Consider the following 27,348-nt stretch of genomic DNA (forward strand, 5'->3'; position numbering starts at 1 on the left):
ACGATTGCTCGAAGCTTGCCTTGCTCGAAGCGAGAAGCAAAGTAGAATCGTGAAGGGAGACCATACATAATAAAAAGCGCAGTGTATGCGTGCGTCAAGCTCGCGCAGGGATGTCGACGGCATCTCCTCTCACGTGATTGAAATATCCTCCGTGAAATTACGTAAGCCACGTCCGTCTGTGAGTTCGTTTCGCGTCTAATGATCCATTCGGTAGCGCGTTTCTAACGGGGATCCATCCCGCTGCTTACTAATTGGCCGGTCCCTCCCGTGGATTCCCAATAACGGTTACGATGGAAAGATAATGCCGAGGCGTGGTTAACGTCATCTTAGCGTCGTGATGTGTGCACATTGGTTGTATATGGGTGATCACACGACACCGGGGTCGGGTCAAGGATCGAAATGTATCCATACGTTCCCGCAATCGGTTGGAACACCTGGAACATATATCGCGTATGATCGACGACCGGTATGCAGAAGTCGATGGTTCGTCGAAAGGTGAAAGATTCAAGGTTAATAGAGGTGAGACTTTTTCTCGTATTATGACGGACACTCATTTGGAAGAGAATGACGTGTCTCGTTGATCCTTGTGCGTTAATATGAACACTTGAAACTTCAGTGGTATACAGTGACAATGACAAGCCGCAACGTGATCCCTCAATGTACTAAGTAATATTTTTTTAGACAAGAATATATGTAATAGCACTAGTTAAATGTACCAGATATGTAATTGCAAAATTGATGTTTTGTGCTACTCATCGACTTAAATGTTCGAATATTCCACTTCTCCAAACGGAATAATATCTGTAATATTTCATAATATTTCAAATTATTGATTGATAATTCAAGTTAGCAAATATCAAAGCTGCAATAATTCTCCAAGTATCCTGAAATTTTTATCCGGGGAATAAAAAAGCAAGATTAATTTTGCATAATCTCATTTCCGTGCTTTTCGAAAAAAAACCGGATAATACAGAATCAATGGCTCAATTAACGAGTAATGAATGTTACCAGTGAAAGTGAATATTCATCGCGTGAATCGGCCGCGTGATCCGACGACGTATGGCAAAGTCGAAAAGACGCAGGTAGGACTATTAATTTGTCATGGCGGAGTTACGGTCGTGGAACTTCCTCATCGCGCGCGCTTACATTGCGAGAAACTTACGGTGCTAACTTGCCGCGGCGAATGTATACTAGCCGCCGATTATCCTAACGAGCACGTGGTGGTGCATTGAGGCGACTAATTAAGCGATTATAGCATCCCGGGCGAGCTAAGGAGTGTTAATCCACAGGCAAGTCGTGCCGTTGGAACCCATGGGGGTCAACCGACTGCACGCCTAGCCAAGCACGACGACGAATTTGCTTGTCAAAGTGTTTGCAGAAAGTTTCATTTTGCTGAAGATACTATGCTCTTCGCCTTCGATTATGTAAATGCTTACACTTTGCAGTTCCGCGCTCTCTCCTCTCTCTCGCTCTCTCTCTTTCTCTCTCATATTGTGAGAATTGTTTCACCTATGATTCAGTACCACGCTTGAAAAAATTGTCTGAAAGTTAAATCTGAAAAAGAGAAAAAAGAATGAACGCAAGGAAAGAGAGAAAGATTATTTCCTTCCTTTTTGCACTTTTACCGCTTTCTCTCAACCGATAATAGAAACGGATAGCGAATAGCTGTCTTATTTAGAAAATGTGTAAATTATATTTTCATTGATTTTATTAATACCGATTCTCACGGTATATATTTACGCTGTAGCTGGTAGCAAACTTTATCTGTATTGAATTCCTGTGATTTGATATATTACTCATTTATCCAATAAAGCTTCTCTTCATGTCAGCTGGTCTTAACTCGCAAGATTTCAACTAGCCACCAGCATGACTGGAAGTCATTATTTTCATAGGAACCCGATAGTGTGTATGTCCATGCAGTCAACTAATTAAGCGATTAGCTGCCTGTTGGATTCATCGAGCATCAATCTGCGGTTAAATCACACCCGTATCATAGATCGACGGTTCTCGGGCCGGCCCGCAATATCCGCCACGGCAAAATCGAGGGATAATAACTCAACCAACTACCCCGAGAATTACATGTTACAACAGACGTCGTCCACCTCGCGGCCGCCGCCCGTCGCGTTAACGTTTTCATTTTAATAGAAATTGATCGACGGGAAAAGAGGAAAAGAGAGGGAGAGAGGAAGATAAGATAGAAAATCGAGAAGATGAAAGAGAGAGGCGACGACGGCGAAAGGGCGACGCGGGGCGAGCGAGGCAAAATGCGGCCATGTAATTAGAAATCACGGGGATTTACGGGGCATCGGGCAATAAATCCAAAAAGTAACGGCTAATGGCACGCACATTGACGTATCCACCTGGCTATCGTTCATCTTTCTCACGAGCCCGATCGCACGCCCGTCCCGCGTGCGCGACGCGCGCCTCGCGGCTACTCCGCGCGCGAGCGATCGCGCTCGCTCGCTCGTCCGCTCGATCGAGACCGTCCGTACGCTCGCGCGGGCAGGAAGACGAGACGAAAGGATCGACGCCTCCAGAATGAGCTACGGGGCTTTCTTCTCGGTCAGAGAGAACGGAGGGATGAATGGACGAGCGGGAAGCATAAGCACCGACCATAAGCACGCTTGATTTACGTTAAAAGCCGAGCCGGGCCTGCGCGCATTGAGTCTTTATCGAGTAGGAGTGAGGCGATGATGATGAACGATCGGCGATTTGTAGAAGTGATCGGCGCGAACGCGCGCGTACGCGAAACGGATACGTGTGTACGCGCCCGAGCGGATCTGCCGATCATCGCGAGCCGTGGCCGATATCCCGAGCGCACAAAACGCGCCTTGAGAGTGGGCTCGCTTTGTGCCGGCCGGAAAAGTGGCAATCACGATGGTCTTTCAGCGGTTCATTACGCGCGGCATACAGTCCTATTAGTTATCGTTCTGGGCACGGATTCTTCAATACAACTTCTTCACGCGTCGCGGCTTCCTCGATTTTCGACATTTATCACAATGGAAATTGGAGTTCTCGGATTATACGCTCCTGTCAAAAGAAAGTTAACCGTGAAGTTAAACAAAGGATTAACGAGGATCTCTTTTATCTCACTCGAAACTTTATTTTAAGCAGCTCTCCACGTACCGCGCATTAAATAAACGATGTTTACAATTTTTCATGTTTCTTACTTTAATCCTCGCTCGACGTCGAGAGTATTATTATTATTCCTATCTGCGATATGCAATCTACAGTGTGTTCTCAGCATCGGTCGCAGCGTTCGTTTTGCGGATTGCTCTTCGGTTGCCGTTCCATTCTCGCTACGCCATTCTCAATGTTACCGTATATGTATAAACAGCGGCGCGTTGCATACGTTGCAATCGCGTGGCAAGCGACGTAATTCCCGAGCGGGCAGGCAGTCCCGGATTAACGTCTTCATTCCGAGAGAAACCCCTTGCTCGCCATGGCGCGCCAGTAATCGATCGGTTATGGTAATCCGAGTGAGCGACGATCGTTAAAAAAGCCGCGTGCGCCCACCGCGCGGTGCTCCGCGCATACCCGCGCCGATAAGCAGCAGCCGATGCGTGCAGTTCGATTAACGCAACAACGGGTGCGTGAGCGGTCGCTTATGGTGCATGAAAAGAGGAGAAACCCACGGGGAAAGATTCGCCCACGCCTACGATCTACCTGCGTTTACAGCGGAGGCGACACGCCAATTCGTCGAATCCCATTTGACATTTGACGATCAGCGCTTTAGTCATCGGACGATGACGGTATCATCACGGTATCTTGCTTTATTATTAAAGGCACTGTTGAATCTGCTACAACGTTTACGTTGAATCGCATGCAACGTAAAGAATTGCTTTTTTTGCAATTTTGTTTCATTCTTAATTAATTTTTTTATTATGAGAATATAAGCGTATAATTGACTTGAATTTTCCACTGCAATAGTTTGAGTTTCTTCGAATGTTAGCGATTACGTAAATGTTGCTGCGTCATGGGGCATTATAACGAGAGCTGCGTGCAGCTCAGCATTTTTGTCAGAATTTTGTGCAGGTTGTTATATGTATATACGATTTCTAAATGGATAGATATGCTACACTTGACATATTATTGATATTAGAAATCAGGTTTTCAGCGTATTGGCGGACCGTATCGCAGCTCAGTCGATTTATCATAATCTCAAGAATTGTTTGTAATTGTAGGATATTGAACGTCGTACATCAGGATGATTGAGTGATAAATAATGATGATAACAGTGAAACTCTCATCATACGAGAACTAGAACGCACTCTCTATAGCGTCCCTGTCACTCGCAACAAAAAGTTAATTGATAACCGCAAATTGAACTATCTCGCGCAAAATTGAGCGAGCAATTATGATCTGCTTAACGTCACGTAGAAAGTGAAAAGGTGTAAAAGTGCGCTTTTGGCGCATTTAAGAACCGATGATATCGTCGGCACGATGACTCGGCCTGCTCGTTGGCGTTGCATATTATTATCGTGTTATCGCATAATCGGTCAGATACCACGATCATGAATTATCATCCGAGCCTTGAGCGAGTGCCTTCAGAAGGGTTCCGAGATATTATGCATGTATTTATGAACTAGCAGCGCGATGCGTTCGCTGTAATCGCGCGTGTCTCGTAAAACTCTACACACCTCTATCCGATAGGAGACTAATGTACCTGCGCATTAATTCCTCTTAACTTGCATTTACGTGTACTGCGATTTACATCTTAACACGCCGTAACCTGTTAATACAAAGGAAGAGAAATCTTATTCCGCGTTTAAATCGCGATATTACATAATTCAGAAACTAGTTAAATAAACATATAAAATTGAACGTAAAAAAAAGTTTAGAAGAAATAACATGCAAAATCTTTGAAGAAGAGTCTCTATCTATGGTTGATAAAAACTTAGGAGGCATTCTTTGTATCTTAGTTTTTAATTTACGTAACTTTCATCTTTCTTGTTCCATCTTGGAACGTTTAATTCTGAACGTAATGAAACACACGGCTGTCCATTTATCTCTTATCCTTCTTTCTATCGATTTCTTCAAATGCGTTTTCATCTGATGTCTATCTATGGACAGCGAGTGTGAGGTGAATTCGTAATTAACTTTCACGGTTTTTAGCCGTGGCTACAGGCATCTTTTGCGCATTATTACGCTCTCAAACGTAGATCAGCTCGCAGGAACGCTAAAAGGCGTCGGTTATATTTAATGATCAGTAGAGTATAGATGGGTTACGACCCCAGCATCACGATCGCAGCAATATGGACGAAAACGGGCTGTTGTTCGGCGTTATCCGTCGCGATCACGGAATTGTTTGTAATGTCACTGCCGGTGCATTTTAGCCCGTAGCTAAGAGGTCTTATATATATATTCCAAAGATGACCTACTCCGCGGTAGATAGAACTAGAAGGATGTCATTTAATAATTTATACCGGGTGGAGATTGCGATCGGCAATCGGTCATCGTGAATCGAATCGTGCTCCGTAATCAATCGCGCCTACTAGCATTTACTGCACCATCGAGGCAGCTCGCGTTGCACCATCACGTCTTTCTGCTTACGATGCAAAGCAAACTGTGCAAAGAAGTAACGCGATACGCACCAACAGATCAGCTTTCTAAGCTTTATGAGCGCATATACCTTTTTCCTTAGACGTTAATACAATAATGTAATTCTAATATCATATGCACATAGACATTTTGCGATTTTATCTTATGCGTATTTATTTCAAGATTTTTGTGTGTGTGCAAGACGATATTTAATATGAATTTTCCATATTTAACACTTTTGAGATAAGAATGCGAGGATTATTTTGGTTGTCTGTTGCAGGATACGCGGACATTGCCGGGAGACCGGTGATCGAATTCGAGGACAACGCCTCCACGAGGGAAGCTTTATCTGTTAGAGAGACATCATCTTTTCTGCTTTACCTCGCTCGTCTACCCAGGTACGTTAGCACTATCTCTTGCCTACTTGTATAATATATAACGAATCAATTACCGAAAAACGTCGAAATCAACGTCGTTGATTCGAGCGGATTATCACGTGCGATTAGTCGCGCTCATAATTTATGAATTTGATTAGCGCTCGCGCAACGAGACTGCGATAATTTTTGCGAAAGGTCTTTTCCGCTCGCGGAGAATTCGCACTTTACGGTCACGACACCCGTTTATTACGCCGGCATCCGTACTCCTGAATGGGGCTGTGTTGTAGCTGATAATAACTGAAATCATCCGGGTTTGAATTGGCAATTTATTAATCCTGATCGGGAGGAAGGACTGAAGGAGCGCGCGAGCTTTCCGCTAAAATAAACGTGATCGACGCTGGTGTGTCGGTAATAATTATAATTTCCCGCCGTCATGAAGTCGCGGTCACGCCCACTATAATCGCCGACGTGGAGAGCAGAATCGCGGCTTACCGTTCCTCCCGGCCCGATTCCGTCGTATCTCCTTCTACAAGCTCTCTAACGAAGCTTCCTCCCGTTCGTAAGCTATTCAATTAACGCGCTCACGACGTGCTCGCCGATATATAACGCTTTCTTGCCAACATCAACGCAACACGATTAAGTACCGTGAGAACCGAATCGGAGCAAATCGATACCGATTCAATTACGAGAAACGTTCACGTGCCGCACATCTGATATTCGACAAGATAGTTATCTCGGCAGCTTGTTAATTATTTGCTCATTAATTAAGTTAAACGTTGAAAACTAAATTCAGTTAGTCAATGAGAATAAAATACTGCAAAATAATAAGTACTATATTATACAAAACATTATGCTATACATGTATCTGTGTATGAGATCAATAGTCCGCACAACATGTACAATCCTGACGAATTCTTTTACTTGTCTAATTAAAGACTTGCTTAACTTATTAAATTAGTAAAGAATGAAAAAGTTTTTGTTACGGTCTTCTCGAAAAATTAATTTCGACAGACATGTACCTACATTTGATTATTTCTACTTCAAATGCCTGACGCTTTTTGTTGGTACGGTGCAGGTGATCAACGTCGCGTCGTCGTGATTTTTCGCGGCCACATTCGCATTCCTCAGCTCATAAAACAAATCATACACGATAACCGCGTCGATCCCGCGACGGTGTTGGTCATCACGCGGTTTTATGGTTTTCCGCGCATTCGCGGAACGATGCGTACGCGTAACCTTCGTGGTGTACAAACGAGCGGGTGAGAATCGTATCGACAGGGAGGGCGGCGCGGAAAGTAATACAAGATGGATGCGGAAAGGAAGAGCGAGAAAAGCGCGAGCTCGCGCGCTATTACGCTCGGGGCGGCTCTGGGCGAGAAACGCGCCGATCTATCTTTCGGCATCTTCGACGCGAGCAAGCCGGCTATATAGCGCCATTTCCGCATCGGCGACTCTTCGCAGCAACGCCGGCCTGGGAAAAAGTCCGGCGGAAAATTTCCGCGATTTCATCGACACTTCGCGCCGCGCCACACTGCGTCCTCGGTACGTACGCCGCCTTTCATCGGTGCGAAGTTTACCTCACGCGCTCGCTGATCGGCCGTCCCCGTGGGCTTCTTGGTCCATGATCTATCTTCGCGAGGGTAATTGACGGAGTACCACCTGGAAAAACCTGGTTGCGTGATTGCGGGCGCGGGATTAATATGAATTTACGACGGAGATGATCGCGTAACGAGACATGCGTATCCGGCCAACCAACTGACGATTTTCCGCGGCAATACCGCACGTTTCGTCGAGAAATGCGCGATTTATCTCACCGCGCGTTCCCAGGCATCGGTAACCGCGCACACGGCGATACTTCTAATTTATCGCGGCCGAGTTATCATCTCGCGTGGCCACAATACGCATTGTTACGTGTCGATATCTTTCGTTGCCGGAAGAAAAGCAAGCAAGCAAGCAAACAGGCGGGCACAGCTTCGGGAGCGTGTTCGCGCGTGTACACGCAAGCCGAGAGCGAAAGAGAAAGAGAGGAAGAGAAGGAAACGCGCCGCGGAATCTGCGCGCGCCCCGACGAAAGCCGACGGTGTCATAATGATCCTCCGAGCGGAACACGATCGCCATAAATCAGTATGCCGGTTATACGTCGCGCGGTGCACCGCGCGCGGGATTCATTAGCATTTTTCCGCGTCGCACCGCGGCCGCGGTGGGAAAGCGCGAACGCGCGTACGCGACGCTGACATAGCGCCCGGCCGGAGCTATCGGTGGCAGATTACTCGGTGGGATAAGGCCCCGGCGATGCGGATTTATCGCGCTCCCGGACAAAACGACGAGAGACGCCCGAGTAAGAGACTTCTGGGAACCTCGCGCGCGAAACCGATCCCGGAATTTCCACGTACGCGCGAATGCGCCTACTTGCCGTGTTATCGTCGTGTACAGCATTTACCGCGATGAGCTATTGGCGACGGCGCTCTTTCATCTCATCGCGTAATCGCGCGCGGGATCGCTCCGACAACGACGAGCAAATCACTCCTGACGGATGGGCAAATGTCTATTACGGATTGTGGATTGTGGATTGTGGATTACGGACATACACGTACATGCGGAGCTTGAGAGGACAGATTTAGTTCTGTATATATAAGATTAATTAATGTTAGATGGAGATGGCAAAATCGCGGAACGATATTTCTCACGGAATCTCAAAGTGTTACGATGTGACGAATGGGTAACAACTGAGTTATTAATGAGTTGTTTAATTATGATATTGTAAGCACGTCGTTGCAGGATTCTCGTTATTTAAAGGTGCGTTTAAATAACGCAATATTTTAATATTGATAATGATCAGCAATATTTCTTCGCGCTAGGTAGAGACGCTCATCCCTAATTACCGCCTGTCCGAAAGTCGGCAATTTTCACTTGCATATCGCTTCCTAGATCCAGCGAAACCTGTCTCGCATGCGGAATAGGCAAAAAATTCGCTATGCTTGGATCACGCCTCGATTTCGCGAGGATTGAAGGTGAAATGGCGAAAGCGAACGGTGCTGCGCACCGTTATCGCGCGTTAGGTATACTCATCGTCCATGTGTCTGCAGGTATCGAACGAAGCTCATTGAAATTCGACGACAGAAATATGACGGGTCGTTTGTTGTCTAATCGATCGCACGCGCTTCCGTTTTACATAAACCTCCCGCATTTGCATTAATATTATTCGCGTAACTGTTATTAATATTATGATTCTGCGTTTTGCATACAAGGTATATTTCATAATTTTAGATATTTTACTCTTTTCGTTCGATCTTGATTTCGATTTTTACAGAATGTGAATACATTTGATACAAACATTATGTAAATATTATATTGAAACTGATACAGAGAATAGGAGGAACAATTCTTCAACGTGAAGAGTGATCGGAATTAATAAAATTGTAAAGTAGATATTTGTTTACACGCTGAACAAAGCTTAAATAGCTGTTAAATAATAATTAGAGGACAGCGTTCCATATGGAAGAAGCTGATGCATAAACGATGGGATTCGCGTTCTTCAGGATACACGCGCGTGTAACGGGTCTGTACAACTTTCTTAATTCAAGATTGTCATAGTGTGAAGTAACAAGTCACGTTTCACCACAGTGGCTTTTGCAGTGGCCGCCTTGAGAGCCTATATCTCATACGGGAGAAATATATTAAGCGTCAGGCGAGACTCCCGCGGTTTGCGTTACGCGTAATAACTTGATTGGTCGCGGTGAAAGGTCGAATCACCAAAAGTAATTCGCAAATGCATTGCCGGGCGAAATTGACCTCGCGTCGTCTTTCACCGTTAACTTGCATCACCGGTTTGTCTGGCGATGAATCGGAGCCTTGATCGTTATATTAAGGAGGAGGGTGAGAAATCGTCCGGCGCGCTCGACTCGCGCAAAAGTGCACGCAAGTACGCGCGGCGTAAACGGCATTCACGGCTTTCTTATTGACGAAACTTCATTCACGGTGAATTTATAAATATGCCAATTATATGCACTTACAGGCAGCAAAAAATTTAATAGACGATTCTTCGTCCGGTTTCTCTAGTTTCTTGTGACTCACGCTTTACAAATGATGTTGCGGATCCGCCGGCCCTACAGTGTGCTTACTTTCGTGATTACTTTCGCGAGGATCGACAAGTCCGGTAGCGCGTATCGCTGTACATTCGTCGTAACCAGATACACACGGCGTCTAATAATTAATAGACGATCTCGCGCGAGTAAACGGTAACCCGGGAAACATCCCAGTGGCTGGCAACCCGTCGCGGTGTGTATCGTGTATCACGCGGGATGGAGAGTCACGAGCGGCAGATCGGAGGACGATAGGATCGCGGGGGATCTCGCGGTTGATCCAGTTGTGCACCTGACCGCATTTCCGCATGAGTTATGGACGCGCATCAATCCTTTTACCCGTCCCTCCGCCTCTGCCTGCCCTCCTCCGGCCTGAGAAGCCGGCGTGATCACCGGCTCTTTCTGCCCTCCCGCCGATACACGAGCCACCCTCGTTTCTGGCGATGGTAACGGTAAACGATGAACTTCGGCGAAACGTCCCTCATTACGAGGTATCTATCGCTCGCTTTTCCCTACGCTGTAATTTATCGATCCACTTCCGAGATGGTATCTGTCAAGGTCCGAACCTTTCCCTTTTTTTCCTGCCGCCTTTTCGCTCTTTCCTAAATTGTCTTTCTCTTGTTTTTTTTGGCTGCCGTCTTCTGGCTCGACCACCGGGATAGCAATGTTTCTCACCCTTTGGGGGCTTTAAGCTTGCTTTTAACATCATTGTCGGGTATTTACGTAGCCGGAGTGCTCTATTTGCATAATTTAGGCGCATCTCGATACGGACCACCGGAGTTTCGTCAATAGCGAACGGGAAATGAGATTGCATTTTTGCTTTCGTCGAAGGAGGAGAGAGAGAAAAGGAGAGAAGAAAGAAGGATTACTTCGGTTACATCCTGCGTTGTCCTGCGTTCTTATTTGAACGTGATTAACGGCACTCGACGGGGTGCCTAATGGGATTTTTATGAATGAACAGTTGATCGATCCACTTTGCGGCCTTTTACGACACGTTATATGTGTGATAATATACAATCGAGGATATAAAACAAATAAAGGAATGAATTTTGAAGGAGAAAGCAATAAGAAACTTGCCTCTCGTACCGGTCACACGTATCTCACGGAATTTACATTTCATCGGTCTTTCTCATGCATTTGCGTAATTTTATTTACACAGTATAATCACGTAATCATATCTCGCACGTGCACGTCTGACTTTATTGAACCATATAAAAAAATGTAAATTTTCCTTTACTCACTGAAACGTATAATCGTGACACGTTTTATTTTCTCGTTCTCGGCGAGAAAAAGCCGCACGAGTTTTGTGCGACGACGGCCGCTCGCGACGCGATTAGCGTTGTAAAAGCGTCACGTAAGCGTCTAAATACCAGCGGGGCTATTTATGCGCTCGTTACGTGTCTATTAGCGGCATTAGAACATTATTAAGAATATAGGTCTCCACGTTTTTAGTGTCAGTTCGCACGATCTGCCGTCCGCAGATGAACGCTCCACTTACGTCGAGTCCGACTTCTCGACTTTCTACGAGCTCGTCGTCCCTTCTAGGTTCCGAAATTCGATCGTTCGAGAGTCAATCGCAGCTTGTCACGTACTGTAGCGGCCACTTTAACTGGACATCCGGGTGGTCATTTTATCGCCGTATATCTCGGTAGGATTTTCGAATTAATGATTCTTTTATGAGATACTTTATAAATGAAACGTACATACATCACATGTTATCGTTCGCGTGTCGATTTGTACCTGATTTATCTTGATCATCGCGTCGCTTGAATAAAGGCGACATTATCCGATTTAGCGATTACTAGCACGGCGTTTCTATATTTTACTTTGGAATTTTGCGAGCCGCATAAAAGTATGTAATGGCGAATCAAAGTTTTTCTTCAAAGAGGATTCAGCGTTTATCGCGGAACGTACACGGCGTTTCAGAGCTAACTGTCTACACGTCAATATCTCCAGCCAATGTACTGTCCATCGGTGATCATCGTTATACCGAAGGTATCACGGTCGACGACGTACTAACGCTAACTCCTTACATTCATCTAAACTTTATGACTCGTGACTAAGCGTCGGTACGGAACTTTGGCATCTTTCAGGTTTCGTGCGAATCTCTAGCGCGGCGAGAAAAAAAGGCGAATTCCCGAAGCCGCGGTGTTTCTTCACGAGGCCGTAATATAATTCACGTTCGTCCGTCTACGAGATATTTCCGGGTGTGATCGCGCGCAGCCACAACGTCGCCGCAAAGACATTTTCTCTCATTTTGCGCGGGAAAAGAAATTTACGTCGCGGCGGGGTGATAGGCAGAACCGAGCAGCGACAGCGATGACGATCGACGTGGTATGCTCGATAAAAATGTCGAATCCTAGGACGCAAGATTATATTGCTGCTTGTGCATCGTCAAGCCCATGTCACACTCTCGGAAACTCTCTTCGCGATAACGTCACATGCGACCTGACAGTCAGTCGGTCGTGATGCAGTCTCCGTTCGAGGAGCTTCGCCCACCCAGTATGCCACTTCGTGACTTCGGCTCTTCGTGGTTGCAACGCAGTCCGATGCACACGTGTACGACGAACTTTACCGCGATACACTGATGGTACCGGTGCGAGAGAGTCACTCGGAGAATAACGTGCGATAACATGGCCGATAGGCAACAGTTCCGGATCGCGATCGTACAAAACCACACTCGCGTGCAATTAATGCTCTGATGCGCTTCGAGAGTCAGATACGATCCCGCGTGCGTGCGTTTTATGTAATTTTCTCATCACGCTAGTAATGTGAGGGACGTGAAGATACAGATTGTACAATGCACGCTTGCGTTAGCGCAGCAGATCCTTCAGGAAAAATGCTGGTACAAGGAGTTGCTGATTCTCGCTCGAATGTTTTTGATTGAGCGCTACGCTCAGGTGATCTGAGAGCTTGATAATTCATCATCGCCGAGCGACGTCGCACTATCAGATTGTTAACTGGGAAGCAGAGGAATTAGCGGTGAACCGGTGAACGTTACAGACCCATCGAACGATCTTGCTTCCAGGCGGACAAGTAGCTATAATTAAAGTCATCGTCGATTCATTTCGTGCGCGTTGCACTGTGACATCGACTTCCGCCAGCTGGAGGAGCATCGTCCTCGTTTCCAGCACTGTTACGAAAGGAAACGCAGTCCGATGCTGCGCGCAACGGGATCTCCGACGAAACCTATCGGGAGGACGGGTCGCCCTTTCATTAGCTCCGCTCGACGTGTGGGACGTGTAATTTAGGCGAAGCGCTAACTGTCAGGCGCGCTAACGGCGCGATCAGTGTCGACACCGCGGCCACGTCGAGGTCGTTCTTATCGATCTCGTTGCTGCCGTTACCGGTGAATTGCATCGTAAAGGGAGGACGTGGACGAGGTGGAGATATACGCAACGCGTATATACACGCTAACACCTATATTTATCATACGTCAGCCGCCGCGCGCGACGGTTACATCGCGCGCGCATTGATGAACCCACACGCTCGTGCGAGCACGCGCAAGGCGAGAAAGATGCGTGGGCGTCGGGATCGTGAGCTGTCATGCGACGTTAACTCGACGAAATCAAAGTGATTTACTTATCAACACGATCGCCAGTTCCGGGGAATGACCGCGGTGATCTAAACTGTTCCGCGCGGTTGATTCAGTGGTGACGCGTCATTACGAGTTACATGGAAACAGTCAGACGAATAATAAAACGCGCAATGATTCCCATCAACGAAGAGCAGTAGAACGTGTCTTCCTATCGATCGTCGTGCGCGTAAAACGGAGAATGCGCGGAGTAACTCGGCAATGTCAGGGATGCATACGCGGTGAACGTATATCAGTCGCAATTGCTTAGGAGATTGAATCAATTGAAAATTGAATTGATCAGCAATTGAACGAGGTGTTGCTCTCGTTACGTTCTGTTAGCTTCGGATATAAATTAAGAGTTGTATCTTCTCGAGCTTATAAACGCGTGATTTTCCGGTTATTCTTATATTATGCATAATTGCGAAATGGAGAAATGTAATGCCAAGTTGATCAGAACATAACCAGTTTTTACAAATTATTCAAAATTCGTGAAACTTATAAAAGATCACCATCGCGATGATTTCGCAGTGTGCTGAAATCCGGAAACATGGATCTTCCCTGAAGATTCGAAGGAATGCATCCAACGTGATTTTGCGTTCATCGGACAGGAAGTCGAGTGTGAGCGATCTGATTTTATTCCCAATTTATCTCATCGCTATTGGCGCAACGGCTCGCTTCTGATGCATCAGCTCGCGATTCGCCGATTGTACATGATTTGCGCTGTCAAGTTTTACGGGAGGCAGGGTGCAGCAAATGTGCGCTCTCGAAAGGCTCGAGTCGCGCTGGTTTACCCATGCAATTTGAGAAGGTTGTCACGAAAGCGTTGCATGGGTGTCTGGTCTTCGACGTTTACGTACGATCTTGGGAGGAGCAGCTTAGCGTATCGATTGTGCCGCGACAGCGAAATCGAGGGAACGACAGTCGTAACCAGAAGCGGAATGGAGTACGGGGGCCGAGAGGAATATATGCACGCTCGCGCTTGGCTCGTAGCGCTGTCGCGCTGATGACAATTTAGGATAGATCGCGGGCACCGAGTTACATACAAAGCTGGCCATTGTCCGCACTATTGCATGCTCCTCTCTTACTCTCTCTCTCCTCTCCGCATCGTTCTGCCGTGCGGAAGTACATGGGTACCGTATACCCGGGACAGACGAGGGTACGAGGAGTGTATCCGAGTGGCACGGGAGCCGCGTGAGAAACGCGCGGCGCACTTAACGCCAAACCACCCACGTGTCATAACTTAATGCCGTTTACGATACCCGATACAACTGGGTTACGTTCAGCTGGCTGGGATTGCGCTTTACGCGCGTTTGCAGCTGCTGTTGCTGCTGCTGCTGCTGCTACTCGCGGAGACACGATTCGTTATTGTATGATATACTTATCGGTCAGGTGTACAACCAAGCTTTATTCCGATGAAATCTCCGGTCTTCAACATCACAAATGAGTTCACTCGGAGGTGAAATAAGCTCGCCTTCGTTAATCAAATTTAGCAAATCTTTTTATTCTCTTTTTCAAATTTCAAACTCTTCATGTAGTAATACAATATTTTGACAAGTATGATTAAAAACAATTAATTACAATTATATTTAACTCGTTAATCGTCCTGTGTTTCCTGCTTGGTGTTCAAATTACCAACGATACTTATTCCTCTAGAATTGGCATTTGTACATATTCTTGAACTCAATATATGCACACTGAAAAAAAAATTTGTTCAACGAAAAAAAAATTATTTGACTTAACAAAATGCTGCGGTCGGATACGTTCAAATAAATGTCAATGTAATAAGAACTAAATATTTTGTTTAATGGTTACGATATTTTTAAATTTGGTCCAACCAAATTTAGTTATTGCAGACAAAATATTTATTTGATTCTACAGTATATTTAATTGAAGAGAAATTGTTGTTTTGATGACTCATAAAATAGCATTAATTGAGATAACAAAAAGATGTGTGTGTCAAACAAAAAATAATGAAAGAACAACAAAATCTATGTTTAAAATAAGGATGTAGTTTTTTCGTTCGACTTCATTATAGTTGAAACCTATATAAATCAATATTACCGCGAACGTTATATTTTTTCATTTCACCAAGGATATAGTCATAGTGACAAAACGTAGAGTAGGACGAACTTTATGTTTATTTAACACAACACAATATCCTTTTAATGAAGTGAAATATTTTGTTTATTTTGTAATAAATTAAATTGGATGAACTATCGTTCTTGCTAGTCCAAACTATTCACGAGTTATATTAAGTGTGAAGACGTCGTCTTAGTTCGACAAAATATTTGTTTCTTCAGAAAAGTCATTTATTCATGTAACATAAAAAGTATTGTCGAAAGCTAACGAATTTATTCGATTAACCATTTAGGCATTTCATGATATCAAAGTTTACTTCCTATGATCAAATGAAAGGTAACAAGAAAAAATATTTAGTTAATTGGAATTAACATTTTTTTGGAATAACTAGCTATTAAAATACGGTAACCAAATATTTGATTCGAATGACTTTATATTTTATATAATCTTTAATTTATTACGACCAAGTTGGTTACACACACGTATAGTGAAGCACAACGTTTCGACCACGACTTTATATTATTAGACTTTATATTATTTTCGCGTGCACGGTTTTCCGGATGGTTATTTGTAAGGTGATAACGCAATGTTTCTTGCGAGAACGTCACGCCTGGCCTGGCCATCTATCGGTCGATGCTGACTGGGCAGTTAACTATGTTCTATGTAAATTAGATCTCAAGCCTTTAACTATATATATTCTCAAAGAACTAAATATTACAATGTTAAACCAAACAAATTTGGTTTTATTTTAAAGATGAGTTAGAATTAAATAAACACTATATATGGTCAGAATTACTTAGTACTTTTGGAAAGTTGAGTAGTTCACTTTAACTAAATAAATGTTGATTTAACGTTGTTAATACGTTTAACATTACCAGTCCCAAATTTTGTTAACTCAAAATATTAACAACCTTATTTTCCAACAAACAATTAAGTTGTATTGTCTGAAATATATTACCTTTCAAAATGTACATTCAGGTAAAGTAAGTAAATATTTAAGCTTATCATAAATTTCAAGTAATAATTGAATGGGTCAGTCTTACCTAAGAATTTGTCTATACAATGCAGAATGTATACTTACTTAACAAAACATTTGGTTGTCTTGAATATATGTAATTTATGAAAACGTCATTATCTCATATAATAAAGACACAGTCCATTCAAACAAATTCTCCCATTTAAAACAATGAAATATTTGTATGTCTGATATAAACGCATTTAGTTAACTTCGTGAGACTGTCGAAATAAATATAACGATGCTGGTAACTGATGTTTCTTAAAGGTAACCAAATGATGATAGTCCCGTCAACTAAATGAAATGGTTGAACCATTTTTTTCAACTAACATTGAACAGTTTGTTAAGTAGACTACAGTTAAGTTCGGTTGATTAGAAAGTTGTTGCATTAACTAAATCTTCAAACAACTAAATGTGTTTAGATCGTTGAACAAAATTTTTTTTCAGTGCAATTTACGTCATTCGCAATTGAATTGCACATCCAGCAGCTATTAGTGACGTTAAGAAGTCAGTTGTTATTGCGTCAATTGTTACCGAGATTTAAGCGCTTTGTCGTAACCGTGACCCATCGGCTGTGAATGGCGTGAGGAGCGATACGACGAGGATATAAGTAGCCTCATTCTCCGGCTGGTTCGTTGCGCTCGAGGGGTCCGCGCGTGTATATCGATTTACAAAAGTCATTTGCCACGATGAACGACACGTTTCACTCTGCGCCGGCGACAAAATCGGAGAGATCGCAGCAATACGTGCGAGGAGCCTTGCCGTACGCGTATGGACTCACGTGCGAGCTCGAGGAGTTTCTCGACGGAAGCGATAATATTTGGCTTAGAAGATTCGACATCTGTAAATACGACTTCCAGTCGTATACGACACGGTTTTTTCTCGACGAACATCCGAAAAGATCGTCGAAGAGCTACAAGCTGATGCGCGAGGCGATTTTTAGATGATAGTAACATGAATGGAATTGATTCTGGATGTTACCACATCGATTATACTGTATTAATAAAAACGAGAGAATGATTTTTTATATTGCTCTGTTTCGTGAAGAAATTTGTTCAACAGTATGTTCTAGAAAATGTTCAAACGTAATACTTATAGAATAATATAAAATATTATGATAATGATTGCAATTTAATGTTTTAGTTATTAAATAAATTATTCGCGCGAAATTATAACTAGATTTATCGTAGATTTAGATATTATACTCGATGATTCAGTTACATTCTTTTCCCAGTTTGAATTAATATCTGGTGTCTCTCTTTCGAATTTTCAGCTCCGATTGCACAAAGAATGGCTTCACTATCTTCATACGCGGCGACTCGAAGGACGATCTGGATTTCGTGGACAAGATGTTGGTTCTGCTGCAGGTAAGAACTGTTGATATTCATGATTTCACATTATTCATGATTTCGATCGTCACGCGAAATTATGCGCGATCTTTTACAGAGCAGAATTGTCGTGGCTCAGACTCTCGTGTTTCGAAGCACCGCACCAACGGATGGCCCGGCTGATTCCCTCTTACCTCTCAGCAAGGTCCAGGTGAGCAAACAGGGCGAACGAACAATTAAATTCTCAAACGGCATTGAGCGCACCTTCCCGCGGATAAGAAAGTAACCGGCGCTCGATTGTTCACCGTTTTTGTCGCCCGATGATGACTATTGTTGCACCGCTGATCTAGATTTAGTGCGTTATGCTCGATTCTTTTCAAGTGCATGCACGTGCGTTTCGGTATCGTTGTACTTCTCGCGATTCCGACACTTTTTATTGCCGTGCGATTTTCATTGCGACAAGGACTCTCGTCACATATCTCTGGCGAATATCCATATGGTAAATCTTAGACTCAATGCTCGCAACAAACGTAATTTATGATCACACTTGTGTGCGATCGTTGAATCGAAAGACTTAGGGATATTATAATTACCCATAAACGTCTCCTTTCAGACCGTCATCGTGAATGATGCCACTCTCGCCAAGTATATTCCCAGGCGAGAAGAATATCACGACCAGATGCAATGGATTGCTTTTTATAAGGTAATTATGCCTTTGCAGTGAATACTTCGATGTATCGGTGCCGCGCGAGAGTTTAATTGAAATTGAAACGTGTTCTCTAGGACGGCATAGAATTCCGTTAACATGAATGAGCGATTGACTCAATCGGCTAATCGCTTGATTAATCAAAGTTATGAATTATATAGATCACTTTAATTTATTCGTCTATAAATTTGTTTATTTAAACTCCTTTTAGCAGATTAATCGTTTTCACGATTTACATTTTCGAGAAACATATATATTTGCGAATATTTGATAAAATATCTATTATGCAACTTTTTTATGATTCACATACTTCATGATACGGATGAGAAATGATGAGGCTACCGTTGTATTGTGTAGAGTTTACGAAGACTAATGATTGCAAATGTGCGAATAATATATCTTGGTAAAGCGAAACTCGCGACAAATTGTTATCGCAACTTGTCGTTCGACGTCAAGCAACGGAAAGCTATTCCGATCGGCTCAACGTCATGACAATGATTCGGCATGTTTGACGGAATAAATACACGCTGGAAGTCGCTCGAGCGAAATAATTGTGCCGGTCCGCTCGCTGCGCGTTCAGCCTTTCGCAATGATTGTCGGAGAATTTATTGTCCGGCCGTGGCACTGACCGACGTTGGCAATTTGTCAGTATTTCACACCATCGATAAAGGATGCCTTCGCATGTTTGCCTCCTAATTATTACGATGTTTTGAATGGCTTTCACTGAAACATTTTCTTTGCCAAAGAATCGATCTTGCGAATTGAGAAATTCAAGTGAATTTTTGTTAAACTTTTACGGAATGTATTCTTTATTTTTCCGAATTAATATTTTCATTAATTAATGTTAATATTTTTTTCTTTTTTTTCACAAGACATTAAACAGCAACTTTCCAAATTTCTTGGAGTAAAACTGGAGTCAATGAAAATACGTAAGGCATAACGCGATGATGATTGAAATCTGACGTCTAGTTTCAACTTTTTAATCAGTTTTATGTTCATTAATGAGAATTTGAAGAAGATTAGTGAAATCGAACTGATTAGCCATTAGTTGAAAATTATGATGAGGTTAAGGAAAATTAAGAGCACATCCGTGGGAAATTCTGAATGATTTACATTCGTCTTTACACAATTAATGATCTTATACCATGACGTTCGCATTTGATAATCCTGCAATCATCAAACTAATTTACGACATCATTGCGATAGAAGTTTGCCGACAGGTTACTTTACGTCATTGATCGATCGTACGTTCGATCGATCTGGCTGAATGATTTTGCGAAATTAAGACGTCACTAGATATCGATCGGGTTCATAAACTGTCGCAGTCATAACTTGCATTATTAGATATAAAACATCCTTTTTCATGTATCTTTTTTCATAGCATTATATTTATTACCCTTAATTTATTTCTACCGTAATCAGTAGTAGCAATGCAGCAACAGATCTTGTCGCCAAGGTTCACGTTTGAATTGTGCACGACATTAAATTAATCGTATCAGATATCAATATCAATCGCCAGGCGGAACGCCTGCCACATTCGTTTCTGGTTGATCTAACGCGATCGGCATTCGTGTCCACGTGATCCGACCCAAGCGAATGGACAATTGGAGCTAAGAAATCGTCGAGATAATATTATGTAGTTCGGCGTATCTGTTCCGCGTTTTGCAGCGGATATGCGTCACCCGTTAGCCGTTACGTACCACTTTGAACAATGCGTTCTCCCGTAAGGTCTACGACGACTGACGGATCACGGCTCATTGAATCGCGCAACCGCCGTACCAGACGTGTTCGTTTTTAGCGTGTCGTTCGCATTCCTGCCAGACACCGGTTGCCGAACAATCAAGGACACCTCGTCCGGATCGCGAGAATTCACCACCGGGAAGTGACGGGGAGGGAACGGGGATCGGCACGGCCGCCATGATCGGTATTTTGATTTTCCGCAGGAGTACGACAGCCTCATGACGGAGTGGCAATCGGCTGGTCGCAGATTGGCCCTCGAAATGTCGGAGCTGAAGGAATGCACGAGCCTGTCTGGCACTTTGACGCCTCTCGGTCGGCTCCTTACGGATCCCACATTGAGAAGAACGTCTAGAGATGCCGAAGAGGCCATCGCTGCGCTCGAGGAACGCGCGGCCCCGCTTCTTCACGTCGAGCACGTTAGGTAAGAGGAATTTTGTATTTACGAAGCGCGCGCAAGAAGAGAGAAGCGTCGTTCTTGTAACGTAAATTATGATAGAACGTTCGTTTCCCCTGTTACGTCTCTCGTCAGAGAGGAATCTTGCCTGCTAAATGTTCTTGTCACGAGATTACGATTGCTAGGATCAAGGCGATACGATCGTTTTAGGAGAAATAATTTTTTAATAATTTTCGCGATGATAGTTATTATTAATCTTTTCATCAGCATAATACATCGATGTTCATTTTTATTTCTGCTGCACGAGATCGTATTGGCTCCCAGATACTGACAGTCAGATTTACGTACGTCGATACCTATGTCAGTCTCTACATTTTTATGATGTACGTATCTACCAAGGACATTTTAACGTATACGAAGATAAGGAAGCACGCTAGTTGGCGCGCATTCAGTTACGATTTGCGTTTTAACTTTCGCGGTCATGGTAACTCTCGCAAGTTTCCAGATTCGATCTTACTCGCGTGCGAGGGGACGGTTACGCGAATTCCTAACGGTGTGAGCACGGTGTGATCGCGGCTGCTTTTTATATTCCCAGATTGTCGATGAAACGAGCCCGGAGACTGGTGGAGGAGGTGGGTAAGGCCGCCACCAGGCTGGAGTCGTCGTTCGAGTCGCGTCGCGCGACTATCCGCAATCTCGCGGTTCTACGGAGCATCGAGGATCAAGCACATGAGGTAAGTCTTGAGCCTTTGTCAATCACACTGCCTTTGGAAAAAAAGAAAGAATTAAGTTTCGAAAGAAATAATAATTATTTTGTTATTCATAAATCTGATACATACGAGACAAAATCGAGTATGTTTGTTACCTTGTGGATGATTCATCAAAGTAGTAAAATGTGGATTACTGCATCAACTGCATCATAATCCATATTTGAAGCCATAAATATCACCTAATAGTATTAAAGAGGATCCAAGATTCGATCAGCTTGTGAACGTTCACTTATGAACGTTGCTTAAGGGTTGATGAGGCCACCGTGGCCTTGAACCAGAAGAGGATTGCCGGGGTACCACGACGTGGCTTATTATTCCGCGCGTGCATGAAAGCTGCGCCGTATACGGCCGCATCTGCCGACTCGCTCCTCTCGACGATTACGCTAAAGTTATTGCATGCGGTGCTTACGCTGTCTCGCATACGCGTACCATCCTCCCTCTGAGCGGCGTATGGCCACTCTTTCGAGCACGATCCGTGCATTGAATTCAGCCAGTCAGCTTCCCTTAGTCGACAAAGAAGCACGCACAAAGGACTCCCTGTGCTCGCCTCCACGAAGGAGCTTTCGCTTCGAAAATCGCGGTGCCGTTGTCGTACCCGCTCACTGAACGGTCTCTCAAGTTGACGTTCGATCTCTTATCGATCTTACCCGAAGCATCTCCGGCTCCTGCCGGCGAACATCACCGGCTTGTTATTCCTTGGTCCTTCGCAAACACGATAAGCCATTGTCAGTGGTGTCGAAAGAGACCAAACGTTTTCTTTCCGTGTCAAGAAAAACGGGATTTTATGAGACATCTGCTTACGATCTCGTATTTATATTATATTGCATATATAGAGAGAGTTTATTTCGATATCTGTCTGCGCTTATTATATAAGATATTTTTTTATTTTTGACATCAAGTATCAATCAATCGTCGTTGAATGTACAACATTAGAATCATTGTTTTTGAATATTAATTTTTGGGATATACATATATGCAAGCAGACTTGGTTTCGTAAGCATTTAACATTTTAAAATTGCGCTCGGTGCGCAAAATGTGCTTTCCCCAGCAATCTTAGCGGATCGAGTGATTGTTCGGTCGCTGATATCAAAAGATGCCTAAAGCAAACACATGTTAACGCGTTTTCCCCGTATTAGACATCGCGGAGATCGGCGAACGTGCGCAATCATCTGCCTCCCCGACGCATTACATACTCGCTATTTTCATAATTGACGACGGGTCCGGAACGTGGTTGGTGCGTGGTACCAACGCGTCCGAGTATAATCGATAATGCGATGGCGGGATCGCGCCAGCCGATAAACGTCCCAGGAAGCAGCGGTATCTCACAGGGGAACCGTCCAATCAGCGTTTTCAGAATCCGTATGTTCGACGTTAGTGCACTTTCGAATTCCCGATTTTTTTCTGCGACATAACCCGTCTATTGGTGGGAAAAAATTATATTTTTTAATCACGTATTTATCTTAACAAATGTCTGTAGCTTATATCGGTTATCTTATTTATATAATTACAATATATAAATTATAAATGATAATTTTATTATTATCAGATAAATTACTTTTTCTCAGATAAGTTTCACATCTTGACGAATTTCTTTTTCTTCTGTATGAATGAAGATCTGTAATCATTTATCGATGGTTGTATTTTATGTACTTTATTTTACCGTTCCCTAGCTGTAAGCGTCGTGAACGCATCCTTACGTAACGCTCATGTGGCTTACATTTTTTTAGTTGGATCTTAGGTTCATTGAAAATCATCTTGCAAGGCACCGACGGCCTAACAAAACGTTACATGCAAGAACGTTACGAGCCTTTTTTCCCCCCGTGCTACGTGCAGCATGAATGCGTTGGGAACGCATGATTTTCTGCAGCGTTTGCGTCGCACCAAACGAGCCGCCATCTAAACGCGATTTTATGCGCGAGTGTGCGCCTTTAACGAGCCCTTCGGGGCGAAAACGAAATCGAGCTTGCCGCGAATCCACGTCCCTCGCACGCAGGCGAATCTGAAATTACCGCGCAGCGGATCATACAAGTGCCGTTGATCGCTTTATAATTATTAATTATCCATCACGCGTGCATGCGTAAAGAATAGCCATGGCCCGCCCTTTGGAAACCCGAGTGTGAATGAATGACCTGGGCGGTTCGCAGTGCCCGCAAGTGTATAATTTTCACCGTTTTTTGCATCCTCTCGTGATCATCAAGTCGTCCAAAACGATCAACGCAGTGAATAAGATTCGTCGAAATTACGAAATTGGACGATCATTGAAGAGAAAAGAGCTCGCTTCTAAATACAATCTTTATGTTCATTTCGTGTCTGACCCAAATTAAAAAATAGTTAACGTTTTAATTAAAAAATTTATTAAAATTCTCATAAAAAAATGTTTGCGGGCAGAGAATAGTCGTGTAAACTTTTTCGATACAAATGATCGTCAGTATTATATCGTTCACAGCGCAAATTCTGCTCCTTCTCTTTAGTAGCCGAAAAGTACGTGAACGATCCAAATTATTTTTGTTATCGATCATTCGAGTCCGAATACGATGTGTCTAGAATCTCCATTTGAGGCCACCGAGGGTGCAAATTACAGCTCGCGCGGCAACTTGCCGAGTTAATGCCGAATCACCTTCCGCGGAATCGAACACGATAATGCACCGACGTGCACTCCCTGACACGCGTTAAAAGCTACCACAAAAAAAAAGAAAAAAGAAACGTGAACGAATCGGCCGAAAAGTCGTACACAGGCGCACACGCGTACCGCTCAATCTCGCGCTCTCGATTCTTTTTCTTGCTCGCTGAGTCGTTAAGTCCGAACGACCGACGTGCGGCTTCCTACACGCACAAAGCATTCCTCGATAATTAGATACGAGAGATGCCGCAAAGTCATATACCCGGTGGTACCAAAGCGAGCGACGACGAATCCGTCGCTTTCACTTGGATGAAGCCACTTAACGTCAACGGTTATAAATCTAATCGACCTATGACGACTCGGTCTTGGACAGATTTTCGTCATAAAAGGCGTTCGTCTAAGATCACGTGTGATCCCGCGTTCGAGATGCGTTCGACGCGTCGAAATTCCCGATGTCGGTGGAGTACCGTTGCGAAATGCCGATCGAGCCGCCGGCTTATTAATCAACGATTCCGTCCTAAGTGCGTTCTTTCGCTGGCGCGTCGAAAACGGCCATAAAGGCGGCCTAGCGATTAATCCGTGACGTGGGCACTTCCTTATTGCGGCAGTTAATCGGCACCGGGCACAACGTACCCGGCGCACGGATAACGATGATAACGGGCTCCACCTTGTCATGGGTTACCACGGGACCGGCGCAATGGCCTCCCAATCGCGATCATTCATTCCGCGGTGGTACTTATTATCTTATTAACCGCGCGCGACGATGTGATCGGTGAACGCGCGTGGTGGTAATGGGTAGTTTAACGCTTCGCTTGAATCGATTCATCTATCATCATCGGCGGGGTAATAAGGGAAACCAGGTAGCCGGTGCCGGCCGATAATGCGAGACAACATTATCGAACTGATTAATTATTAATAGAAACAATTTCGCCTCCTCTCTCGTGAGCGCGACGTTGATGTGTTTACAATTGGAAAATTTGAACTAGCGACTGATGGAATCGGAATAAATCAAACATTCCCGATTTAATCTGCGCGTAATTGAGATATACTCAACTCGTCCGAGTTGAATATTAAATACATTCCGATTATCTCTATGGTACGGCTAGAAAAGCCAGTAAAGGCTTTACGTTCGCATAGCTCGCGATGGATCCAACATCATCGAATTTCGAGCAACGCAGCTTCCCGTGTATGTACGTTAATAACGCGAAATAAATTAAATTATAATTTGCGCTTCTTTCATCAAGTGTTTATCATCGTCGATTACGTATCCTTCGTCGAGACGATCTGCCGAAAACTCAGAAGTGACGCTAATCTGAATGCGATCGCTGTAGAGATCCAATAGATTGGAAGTGCCACGGTAGTGCCCCCGTATACAGTGGCACGCATGAGGAAGGACGACGATGTGTCCTGGCAGAGGAAATGGGTCGGCCCTGACAATTGTTTAATTGTTCGATCGAGACACTTCGATCGGACGTATTTCGCTTTCACGTCACAAGCGGTCACGATCGTACACCAAGGGGAGACCCAGATAAATATTCGGAGTTGCCTCATCAGCATTGCTAAATGATTTTATTTCGCAAATTCTCGTGACAATTTAAGGGGTCGAAATCGTGGGATGCTCAACGTCATCTGAATTCGTCATAGAGACCTAGATACGACACGAAGATGATCTCCTTCAGACAAGACTGCAATTGTGACGCGCGTGGAATCATGGAACACTCACTTTTTTGCCACGTCGTGGCGTTATATTGGCCGTTCTAATTTCAAACAGTCGACACATGCGTGATCGATACATGCGAAATTTATTTGAGATCGCGTCCACGCGAGAGAGGTAGTCTCTCTCATTCAACATAACGTTCATCTGTAGCGATCGGTGATTCACCTCGGGCGAGCGGCAGTGACTTTCGATCGCCGTAAAATCGGCGCGCTTTGTTGTCGGAGGAGAAGAAAAAATCTAGAAAACACGCACATGACAATAATAATCACCGCGAGTGCCCGAAGCGGAGATCTCGTCGTGCATTCCGTTATTACGCGTTCCACTTTGATGACTCGTGAGGCTCGTGCGAATCTCCTCTTCTTCATCTACTTCCCATACTTCTGATCATCAACAGATTGGCCAGTATCAGATTGCACTATCGACAGGCTGGTGATCGTCAATTAGGTGGTCCAAAGAAAGAGTTTTTTTCGGAACGAACAGCAAAAATCGAAGAATTCAAAAATAATATACTTATAAAGAACGCTGGATTTAAATGAATGAAATTAAATTTGTGTTCTATATTTATGTATAACGCATTATTTGTTGACATAAATGTGCCGTAGTTGCATCGGATTTGAAGAAAATCGTTTTCAGGTGCATTAACTAATTGTTAGTTCCTTGTACGCAATTGTCACTCCAAGAAAGAAAGCCAATCCAATACTGGTCATCAATCGTTCGCGCCGCTGCGTGACCGTCGGTACTTTCTGTTCTTCGTCTTTGGTCGGCCGCCGTATTTGGTTCACGGAAATAGCGCGCGAATGCGCGTCGCCTCTCGGCGACGGTGGGAGATGAGAACTCGAGCGGACTAAAAAAAAGGAGTGCTCATGAGGCGCACCGATCGGGCTTGAATTAATTGCCGTAACACCGGTTCCTCCCTCTCGACGAGAGCGAGCGCCACGTACGGAATTACGGACATGTGTGGGAAAGTGTGCTGAATCGTCCGTCGACACCGAATCGCCTTCTCGCACGAGATTTTCGACACAAAGCATATCAACAGAACTCGTTTCTAGAAGTTTAATTAGAGAAGTTAATAAAATTTAATTTAATGAAATTTAGGTATTTATTCAAGAATTTTACACACGGCGAGAATATTGTTTCGACATTTTTCAGATTATATATTCTTGAAAGATTCAAGAATGCGTCTTTATTTCCGTCAGGCTCCAGCAAGTCGATCAGTTACAGTGAAAGAATAATTTACATATCATTTAGGGGAAAATTTGACACATTGATAACTGCGCTGTTTAGACTCGATACGTGCGAGTATAGTCCACTTTGTATGTAGAACTGGTCGCGTTTTCTTACCGTTTCGTAGAAAGTAGCCGTGGGTTACTCGACTGGCGCGCGCGTGGCTATAATTTCGAGT

The 27,348-nt window shown here is 44.0% G+C and overlaps 1 protein-coding gene across 3 annotated transcripts in view; it reads left to right on the forward strand.

The window, feature by feature from the left end:
- Positions 1-27,348, forward strand: part of LOC105288137 — a 292,115-nt gene that overhangs the window by 189,343 nt on the left and 75,424 nt on the right. For all 3 annotated transcript variants that reach the window (XM_011354156.3, XM_011354157.3, XM_026972322.1), the window contains exons 7-12: positions 5,822-5,939; positions 17,945-18,038; positions 18,118-18,210; positions 18,613-18,702; positions 20,649-20,866; positions 21,435-21,573. In XM_011354156.3, the coding sequence (XP_011352458.2) occupies positions 5,822-5,939; positions 17,945-18,038; positions 18,118-18,210; positions 18,613-18,702; positions 20,649-20,866; positions 21,435-21,573 (752 nt within the window). The remainder of the gene's footprint in view (positions 1-5,821; positions 5,940-17,944; positions 18,039-18,117; positions 18,211-18,612; positions 18,703-20,648; positions 20,867-21,434; positions 21,574-27,348) is intronic.

This window comes from Ooceraea biroi, chromosome 1 (genome assembly GCF_003672135.1).
Source record: "Ooceraea biroi isolate clonal line C1 chromosome 1, Obir_v5.4, whole genome shotgun sequence".
Classification (NCBI taxonomy): Eukaryota; Metazoa; Arthropoda; class Insecta; order Hymenoptera; family Formicidae; genus Ooceraea; species Ooceraea biroi.